A 10,645-nucleotide genomic window follows, 5' to 3' on the forward strand; every position below is an offset into this window, starting at 1 on the left:
TGTTTTACTAATTAGTACATTATTTTTAAAAAACAATTTTTTTAAAAAAAGAAAGGGTCTCACTATGTTGTCCAGGCTGGTCTCAAACTCCTGGGCTCAAGCGATCCTCCTGTCTCAGCTTCCCAAAGCACTGGGATGACAAGCATGAGCCATTGCACCTGGCCTTATTAGCACATTATTTTATTTTATGCAAATATATGATGGGAAAAAAGTATATTAAAAAGTTGCCTTTTGAGCACAGAGCCAGGTCAAGGAGGCAGTTAGATGATCTTCATGGTGGCCACGACACACCCATTTCTGTTGGAGGTCTTCAGACTGTTCACTCCTCTGCTCGTGGGTTAGGACACCTCATGGACAGGGCTTGGATGGTGCTGCCTTATCACCTTGCTGACCCTCCCTTCATCTGCCCCATTGCTGACCTGTGCTGCTACAGAGCTCTCTTGCCACCTTCCACAGGGCAACAGCTGTATCTGGGAACCACTCTATTTCAGGAGTTGGTAATTTTGTCAGATGTAATAATGGCAGAGTGGTTATATATTTGTAAGTGTTCTTGTCAATAGGGATGTAAACTGAAGTATTTATGAGTGAAATGACATTATATCTGGATTTGCTGAAAATACTCCAGGGGAAAAAAAAAGCAGCGGATAGGAAAGAGATAGATGAAACAAAATTGATTAAAATGTTCATGATTATTGAAGTTGGCTGCATAGGAGATCTATTTTGCTATTTTCTTCACTTTTGTGTATATTAGAAAGTTTCCGTAATAAAAAGATAACGAACATAAAATAAAATGAAACAGTGGACTCTTTAAAAATGTTTTTAATGACAGCTAAGCTATGAGGACACAAAGGCGTAAGAATGATACAATGGACTTTGGGGACTCGGGGGAAAGGGTGAGACGGTGGTGAGAAATAAAAGACTACGCGTTGGGTGCCGTGTACACTGCTTGGGTGATGGGTGCACCAAAATCTCAGAAATCACCATTAAAGAACATATCATGTAACCAAACACCACCTGTTCCCCAAAAACCTATTGAAATTAAAAAAAAAAAAATTCCAATTTGCAGTGGCTCTACAGTCTGGCTTTTTCATCATGTCATGGCCCCATAAAGAGGTAGCATTTGTGCTAGACCTTGAAGGAAGTAGAATTAGTATGTATGAGAAGGAGAAAAAAAACAATAAAAATGTTTTTTAAATTATCATTGAGTAGAATTCCTCCTTCTTTAACATTATTGCTGTTTCTATTGTTGTATTTCACAGAAATATGTATTCTGCCTAGAAAAGAAAACTGAATTGCCGTTGATGGTTAAAATGGCAGAGAAAAATATTGGTTAAAAAAATTACATTAGTTAGGCCAGGCATAGTGGCTCACACCTGTAATCCCAGGGCTTTGGGAGGCCGAGGCAAGAGGCTTGAGCCTGGAAAGTTGAGGCTGCAGTGAGCCATGATCACATCATTGCTCTCTAGCCTGGGTAACAGAGCAAGACCCTGTCTCAAAAAAAAAAAAAAAAAAAAAAAAAAGCTTTATATTATATATAAACATATAATGTATAACATAATATATTAGTTTTTGACATCTCAAAAAACCTAAAATGCTAAAGAAGGAAAATGAATTTTCTGAATAACATTATAATTAAAAATATAGGAGAGTAGGATTCCTAATAAAATCTATCTGACCACCTCACACAAAACTTTACTTATCCATGAATAAAATATATCTAGTTAATTGATGAATGTTGGCAAACTTTCCCTTTTGTTTTTCCAGAGGCCGTTTCTCTATAGTAAAGAAATGCATTCACAAAGCTACCCGCAAAGATGTGGCTGTGAAATTTGTTAGTAAAAAAATGAAGAAGAAAGAACAGGCTGCCCACGAGGCTGCCCTGCTTCAGCACCTACAGCACCCTCAGTACATCACTCTCCATGACACCTATGAGTCCCCCACGTCCTACATCCTGATCTTGGAACTGTAAGTACAGATGCCATCTCCCTAAAGTCGCCCCCATCCATTTGGGTTAGCTCTTGCCCACAATTAATGGAAAAGAGAGTTACGTTTTATACAAGGTCCTATCATTTGCAAAGTGCTGCATATAACAGGCACTCTCTCCCCCATTTTATAATCAATGTCATTTCCATTTCAAAGATTAAAAAATCATAATAGGGACAAGGGAAGTCCTTAAATCTAGCTCCTTAAGACTAGGAATAGAGAAGCTGGGACTTGAACCCATCTCTCTCTCCCTTCCATGTTTATTTTCTTTCTATTATGGACTCTTGGGCTGGGCATGAGTTTGGGAAGAGCTTGTCAACAGTAGGCTGATTGACAGGGTGGAGTTGAAAGAGAGGGCTCTGTGTGTCAATTCACCACCATAACATCTCCAGTCTACCACCCAAGAAATTCCTTCTAGGGGAGAGCCTTACCTTCAAAATATTCCACTCATTCCAGATTTTCTAGGGACTTAGGCAACCATATAACCCTAGGATAGATTTAATAAAGCAATAATGCCCCATTCTCCCCACCACTACCCCAGACTAAGAAGAGACAGTATATTCCGCGGTTTAGATAAATATCACAGAGATGAAAGAGAACAGAGTCTCTTCAGAAGTGATACAAGTAACAGAAATGTGATCAGATTGGTGCTAATGAGGCCCTTGGCCTAGACAGGAGACAGACATTTCTGCCAAAGACCATTGCTGTGTATGGCTCCACAAGAACCCGTTTTCAGTAAAGAAGTGCCTGCATTTTAGGGCCGGGCGCGGTGGTTCAAGTCTGTAATCCCAGCACTTTGGGAGACCGAGATGGGCGGATCACAAGGTCAGGAGATCGAGACCATCCTGGCTAACACGGTGAAACCCCGTCTCTACTAAAAAACATACAAAAAACTAGCCGGGTGAGGTGGCAGGCACCTGTAGTCCCAGCTACTCGGGAGGCTGAGGCAGGAGAATGGCATAAACCCGGGAGGCGGAGCTTGCAGTGAGCTGGGATCCGGCCACTGCACTCCAGCCTGGGAGACAGAGTGAGACTCCGCCTCAAAAAAAAAGAAAAAAAAAAAAAGAAGTGCCTGCATTTTCAGCTTTTCAACTACCATGTTAGTCCGGCTCTTGCGTGATTGTTAGTCTAGGTGTGTGTGTACGGGATCTTTGAGTCAGTAACTTGTCACAAATGTATTTATGATAAAATAAGAAAGCAAAAATGCAAGCAAGTTTGGCTATTTTTAAAATCAGCTGGAAAAAAAACAGAGGGGACAAAACCAGTGCTGCTAGCATCTGTAATCCTTTTGTGAAACTTAAACTGTATGTGGTTAAGTAGTTAGTAGTTTGTCACTTTAGACTTAACAGTCTCTTTCAGAGCCTGACCTGTCGTAGGGAACCTCCTAACTCAAAAGGCATATTCTATTGCTAGTGAACTATACTTGTCCACAGGTGACAACATCTGTGCTTGAGTTCCAATGAAAAGTATTGTCACTATGTACCAGGTTGAATTCAGCTGACCCAGAACTTCTGCCCCTTCAGACTTGCCAACTACTGTTTCAAGGGAAGGTGCTGATAGTGGGCTACTGCAGTGCAATGGGAAGAAGCTGCTCTTGGAATGAGGACTCTGGGCTCACGTCCCAGCTCTGTGATTTGAAGCGGAATACTTAGTTTGCCAGGGCCCCGGGTTCTCATCTGTGAAGACTGAAATTCCTCCAACATCCCGGAGATGTTGCAGGGATTAAGTTAGATGAATAGTGGGTTGAACTAGTTTAGCAAACATTTACTGAGCACTCACTATGCACCAACCGCCATCCAGACCAGGGCCAGGGCTGGGGGAACAAAGGTATAGTTATAAGGGTAGTTTAGAGGAGGCAGAGGTAGAGTTTATAGGGGGGAAAGGGCTGGGCACGATGGCTCATGCCTGTAATCCTAGCATGTTGAGAGGCCGAGGTGGGCGGATCATTTGAGGTCAGAAGTTCAAGACCAGCCTGGCCAACATGGTGAAACCCCATCTCTACTAAAACTACAAAAATTAGCTGGGCGTGGTGGCGTGCACCTGTAATCCCAGCTACTCGAGAGGTTGAGGCAGGAGAATCACTTGAACCCAGGAGGTGGAGGTTGCAGTGAGCCAAGATCATACCACCACACTTCAACACTCCAGCCTGGGCCACAGAGTGAGACTCCGTCTCAAAAAAAAAAAAAAAACAAAAACAAAAACAAAACAAAAACAAAAAACAAAAAAAACAGGGGGAAAAGATGTAGTTTTTGCCCTCAAGGAGTTACATGTCTAATGAGGAAGACCAATAGATAGATAGATGGATGATTTTAATATAACATGGTAAATACTAAGAAAGACATGCATGCATTGGAGAAGGTTGCTGTGAGAACGTAGGTGCTTGGTTGAACTTGAAGTTCAGGGGAAGTTTGTGGAGAGGTGGTGCCTGAGCTAATCCCTGTGCTGGATCTCATTATCCTGTTATGCTTATTTGGCACATACTTATGCTGCCAATTATGTGACAGTGGCCTCCCCTTAGGTGGTCACCAGAATTGCTGGGAGAGCTTTTCTTTACCAGGCAACTGAGATTTGGATTCCCTATTCTGGGTGGGATGTGGGCATCTGCCTTACCCAAAAACTCTAAAGGTGAACTTGATGGCTGAGACTCTCTCACTTGGAGCAGTGCTGCTGTTAATTGCTCCCGTAATGACCCCAAGAAGTTCAGGGGAATATATTTAACAAGCCCAATCCTACTCCATCTACTCCGATCACTCTTACCTCACCCCTAGCAGGGTCAGAGGAAAGCAAAAGAGGCTTGCATGGGTTCTAGCCTTTGCTCCTGTTAGGGACAGTAGAAGACACCAGCGGGAAGGAGCAAGCTAGAGGGGAAGAGGAAAACTTGGTCAGGGTGATTTCAGCTGTAACTGAAAGTCATTTCTGACCCTGGATTAGGCTTCTCTGCATGGGGATTTCCTGGGGATGTGCCTTTCACAACTCAATGCATTTGGTAACTCCTTGCTGTAAGAGGACAGAGGGTGGCTGAGAATAGCTACCATTTATTTAGCACTTACCTATGCTACCAATTATGCTTAAATGCTTCATCATCTCATTCCATCCTTGCACAATCCTCATAATGAAATAGGTGAATAGTAATATTCACCCACTATATTATAAGATAATATTAATTCATTATATTATATTAATATAATGAATAATAATTGTTATTATTTTGTTGCTGTTCTTATTCGCACTTTAAAGATGGTTCACTTTGGTGAAACCAAAACACAGAGTTCAAATGACTTGCTCCCAGCCTTCAGCAGGTAGGTAGCAGAACCAGGATTCGAATCTGGGTCTGGATGGCTCCATCTACCATGTTCTCAATCACAGTCCTCAAGGTTGGAAAAGTTGCCCTGAAGGCAAAGGATTCAAAAAGGGATTAAGAGCCGGGCACGGTGGCTTATGCCAGTAATCCCAGCACTTTGGGAGGCCCAGGCGGGTGGATCACTTGAGACCAGGAGTTCGAGACCAGCCTGGCCAACATGGCAAAACTCTGTCTCTACTAAAAATACAAAAATTAGCCGGGCGCGGTGGCTCAAGCCTGTAATCCCAGCACTTTGGGAGGCCGAGACGGGCGGATCACGAGGTCAGGAGATCGAGACCATCCTGGCTAACACGGTGAAACCCCGTCTCTACTAAAAATACAAAAAACTAGCCGGGCGAGGTGGCGGGTGCCTGTAGTCCCAGCTACTCGGGAGGCTGAGGCAGGAGAATGGCGTGAACCCGGGAGGCGGAGCTTGCAGTGAGCTGAGATCCGACCACTGCACTCCAGCCTGGGCGACAGAGCGAGACTCCGTCTCAACAACAACAAAAAAAAAATACAAAAATTAGCTGGGTGAGATGGCACACTCCTGTAATCCCAGCTACTTGGGGAGCTGAGACACCAGAATTGCTTGAACCCAGGAGGCAGAGGTTGCAGTGAGCTGAGATCATGCCACTACACTCCAGCCTGGGCAAAAGACTTTGTCTCAAAAACAAAACAAACAAACAACAACAAAAAAAAAAGGTGACAGGGTGGGAGTGGGGCAAAGAATCAATAATGCAAAGAACAAACTTTGCCTACTTTCTGTTTTCCCCAACTAAAAACTGACAAATGGAAGTAGTTTGGCTAGGCGCAGTGGCCTCCTCCAGAAATCCCAGCTATGTGAGAGGCTGAAGCAAGAGGATCACTTGAGCCCAGGAGTTCGAGGCTGCAGTGAGCTATGATTGTGCCACAGCATTCCAGCCTGGGTGACACAGTGAGACTTCATTTCTAAAGTTAATATAAAATAAAATTACGAAGTACTTTGCAAAACACACGTGGGGTTGCTTGCAGCCCCTTGGTTACGGTTAATCAGAATATTGCTGAAGTCTCTCTTGGTGAAGGTTTTCTTTACTTAGCAATCGAACCTCTTAAATGGGCGTCACAACTTTTTTGTTGTGAGCAATTTTTAGAGTTAATGAAGGAGAATGTTTCTTAAACAAGGTCATTCATATTTCTTCCCTGCAGTACACCATATTTGTAAATATATTTATTTTAGTTCTGAATATTACAATAACTTTAGGCTCTAACTAAATATGCATGTGTTGCACATTTGGTCTTCATGTATAACAAGAAGTATGAGAGAGCTTAGAGCTCTTACTGATTTGTACGTGTGTTATTTTTCTATTTCTTCATATCAAATATATTTCCTTTGCCTTTCCCTGCCTACTTTCAGGATGGATGATGGCCGCCTCTTAGACTACCTTATGAATCATGATGAACTGATGGAGGAAAAAGTAGCTTTCTATATTCGAGACATCATGGAGGCTCTGCAGTACCTTCACAACTGCAGGGTTGCACATTTGGACATAAAGGTAATAAGAAGTGTCAACTTTGCAGGGAATACCTTAAATGGCCAAGTCCAACTTACCAGTCATTACTCATAAGGAATATAAATTCAAATTCATTTTATTTACTTAGAGTAGAATATTATGACTTTTTTGGGTTTTTTTTTTTTTTTTTTTTTTTGAGACAGGGTCTGACTCTGTTGCCGAGGCTGGAGTGCAGTGGTGCAATCTCGGCTCACTGCAACCTCTGCCTCCCAGGTACAAGCGATTCTTCTGCCTTAGCCTCCCAAGTAGCTGGGATTACAGGTGCCTGCCACCACACCTGGCTAATTTTTGTATTTTTAGTAGAGATGGAGTTTCATCATGTTGGCCAGGCTGGTCTTGAGCTCCTGACCTCAAGTGATCCGCCCACCTTGGCCTCCCAAAGTGCTGGGATTACAGATGTGAGCCACCACGCCCATCCCATTATGACCATTAAAGAGAATCTGGGTTGTCACACAATTTAAGTATATCATCCATGAATTAATGAGAATATACCAGAGCCACAATGACATCTGGTGTGAGAGAAAGTAGGGAAGTTCTACCTACCTAATCTAACTTCATAGAAGTAAGCCAACAAATGTCACGTTTTCTTCCATGCTGCTCAAGAAGAAGCCCCTGTTCACCAAAATGAGTAATTTATTATTTCCTTGATTCAATGCAGAAGCAATGTAGTTAAGAAGACATGATTTTCAGTGTCAAACTACTTCTCTGAATTACAACTCAAACTCAAAGTTATAAGCTCAAAATGATACTTTGAAGTCTTCTATGCAGTTTCCATAGTGCATAGGGCATTTTCCATACACCATAGGCTTTATCAAAGAATAGCATAATCATGTTTGAATTAATGAGGTCTTTTGAGTAGTCAAAATAGAGGCCTGAACTTCCCTTCTTTTCTCCCTTCCTCTTTGGATCTCCGCAGCCTGAAAACCTGCTCATTGACCTACGCATTCCAGTGCCTCGAGTGAAGCTCATCGACTTGGAGGATGCTGTCCAGATTTCGGGTCACTTTCACATTCACCACCTGCTGGGGAACCCTGAGTTTGCTGCCCCAGAAGTCATCCAGGGCATCCCCGTCTCCCTGGGGACAGACATCTGGAGCATCGGGGTTCTGACATATGTCATGCTGAGTGGGGTCTCCCCCTTCTTGGATGAGAGCAAAGAGGAGACATGTATCAATGTATGCAGGGTGGATTTCAGCTTCCCCCATGAATACTTCTGTGGTGTGAGCAACGCTGCCAGAGATTTCATCAATGTGATCTTACAGGAGGACTTTCGGAGGCGGCCCACGGCAGCCACATGCTTACAGCATCCATGGCTGCAGCCCCATAATGGCAGCTACTCTAAGATCCCCCTGGACACCTCCCGCCTAGCATGCTTCATAGAACGCCGCAAACACCAGAATGATGTGCGGCCTATTCCCAATGTCAAGAGCTACATTGTCAACCGGGTGAACCAAGGGACGTAGCCACCTCCCAGCCCCTATGGTTTCACATAGAAGTGCAGTGTGAACCAAAGCAAGACTGAATGTGATTGTAAATAATTCTGTTCATCATTTCACTCCATGCAGTTCTCTGAATTGAGAGATGTACCTCTTAAACCTCATCAGTGGTTATTCAGGGTCTGAGCAGCAGTAAAAGTCACCCTAAATCCAGGGGCTTTCCAGAAGGTCATTCTGAAGAAATAAAGAGGCAAAGAGTCACAGAAGTGTTCAGAAGAAGGACAAAGATGAGAACAATATTGGCTGTTATGAAATTTTAACTGTATCTTCCAAAACGAGTGGTTAACTGGGCAAACCTTAAGCTCACAAGAGTGTAAAAGTTCTCTGGCTTTGCTGAAATTTTAAGCAAAAAGTTCTATTTAATGGAGATGTCATGTATATCAACTATTCTGGTTTAGATAACTTAGATATAGTTTCTTAATAGGATAGATATACACATACAGTATAATATATCCCATTCAGGTTTCAGAGTTTTCTAATATAGAGATATATATATATTAAATCAAACACAAGTAACTTTGAGTGCTCCAGTTAAGACAGTAATTTATTTACCGAAGCATTACATTGTTTTGACTAAGCACAATTAGATGACAAGTTTTGTAGAGCATTTTATAAATCTTGTATAGAAATCTTTTACCAGAACCTGTGCATTAAGAGAAAGCAATGTTGCCCTTTTGAATGAGATAATTTTTTCTGTCAATCACAGGTTATTTGATTAAGATAGGTTCTTTCTGTATATGAAATGCTACCCGCAAATTCACTGGCAGCTCAGAGTTAATCTGGCAAGAAAGCCTGCCAGGAAATAAGTTCAAATACACTATGAGCTGCAGGGGTATTTTTGTGTCTCCACCAGGTTTGAAATAAATAAACAAATATAAGAGGTTCATACAAAAGGGCAAATGAAAACCTTTCCTACAGTTCCTGTGAACAACGTACCAACACTTTCTGATTTCTTCTACGGCTGTAGAATACCATCTTTCAGAAAGTTGGCTGACTTTATTTCTGACTCCTTATTGAATCTAAGGGGTGCTTACTAAAAGGAGGCAGCCATATAGGCCTTTTAAAGGCCTGGTCCTAAGTCCTTTTTAAAGCCATGGAACAAAACCTGATACATCACCCTAACAGAGCATTAAGTTGTAACTGAGATTGCAATACCTGTCACCACTCAGCCGCTGATAGTTCTCTGAACCAAAAGGACTAATTGTGCTTTGAGGCCAATCCTGCTTTCTGGTGTATATTCTCCATACAAGATTATTATTAACTGCTCTTTTTCCCTCTGGTGGAAAAAAAAAATTAAACCTGGGCATTTCGTGGGTTTTCTTTCTTTATTGTTTTTCGTTTGTTTTGGAGGGAGGGAGTTTGTTTTTTGTGTTTGTACATGATCCACCCTTAGTTTTCTAGAATATGTGTTGAAAATTGTTATTATGCAAGTAAGATTTTAAAAATGTAACTCAAGTGTTTGTTCAAATCAGGTTTAATGGCATTGCTTCTCTCTTATAATGGGATAGAGAAAATTAAAATCACACAGTACAGAAGTGCAAGAAGAGAATTTATGAAGGATGAATAGAACTACAAACCTATCTAAATGAAAAACAAATGGTGGAAACTAAGCCTGAACTTTGCATATAAAAAGCATTATTCCCACAGTGGAAATGTAAAATTAAAACTCATCATCATTTTTTTTCCACTGGTTTCAAAGACGACTTCCTCATTCACCCTCCACCTCATCCCATCCAAGATTACAGATTGATAAATTAATGGAAATTATAAGCAATAAGACTAGATAGCACTTAGTATTTTCGGGATTAACCAAATATGTGGAGACCGACTCCGACTGTATTTGTTTCCTAGTTTTCAAATGGCCCTGGGTCATTAAGCCTCACTCCCTCAGAGGTCTCTCTTGACTAACCCCTATAGTCTTCATTTGGACCTTTATGTATATGCAAATACTCTATGATACAATACATAAAAATTTAAAACATACCTTAAACATGTTTACTAAAATTTTTTAAAATTTAAAACATATGTAGTAAAAAAAATTTAGTAAACATGCCTTCATTGTGTTTACAAAATGTAAAACATATTTACTAAAAATCCTTTTGGTAAACATGTTTACTAAAACCCTTTCAGTAAACATACCTTCATTATGGTATACAGCATAAAAGAGGAAAGCCTGAGCCGGGCTCGGTGACTCATGCCTGTTAGCTGGGCGTGGTGGCAAGCACCCCTAATCCCAGTGACTTAGGAGGCTGAGGCAGGATAATCGCTTGAAACCAG

At 41.6% G+C, this 10,645-nt stretch overlaps 1 protein-coding gene across 3 annotated transcripts in view; it reads left to right on the forward strand.

Annotated features, from left to right (window-relative positions):
* KALRN (kalirin RhoGEF kinase) overlaps nucleotides 1-10,055 on the forward strand; it is a 707,465-nt gene extending 697,410 nt beyond the window's left edge. Inside the window, exons 58-60 of one of the 3 annotated variants that reach the window (XM_030942180.1) lie at nucleotides 1,765-1,965; nucleotides 6,717-6,855; nucleotides 7,790-10,055. In XM_030942180.1, the coding sequence (XP_030798040.1) occupies nucleotides 1,765-1,965; nucleotides 6,717-6,855; nucleotides 7,790-8,335 (886 nt within the window). In that variant the 3' untranslated portion in view covers nucleotides 8,336-10,055. The remainder of the gene's footprint in view (nucleotides 1-1,764; nucleotides 1,966-6,716; nucleotides 6,856-7,789) is intronic. The other 2 variants (XM_010354823.2, XM_030942208.1) reach the window with 2 other exon arrangements.
* Nucleotides 10,056-10,645: the final 590 nt, after the last annotated feature.

The sequence above is a fragment of the Rhinopithecus roxellana genome, chromosome 1 (genome assembly GCF_007565055.1).
Source record: "Rhinopithecus roxellana isolate Shanxi Qingling chromosome 1, ASM756505v1, whole genome shotgun sequence".
NCBI lineage: Eukaryota > Metazoa > Chordata > Mammalia > Primates > Cercopithecidae > Rhinopithecus > Rhinopithecus roxellana.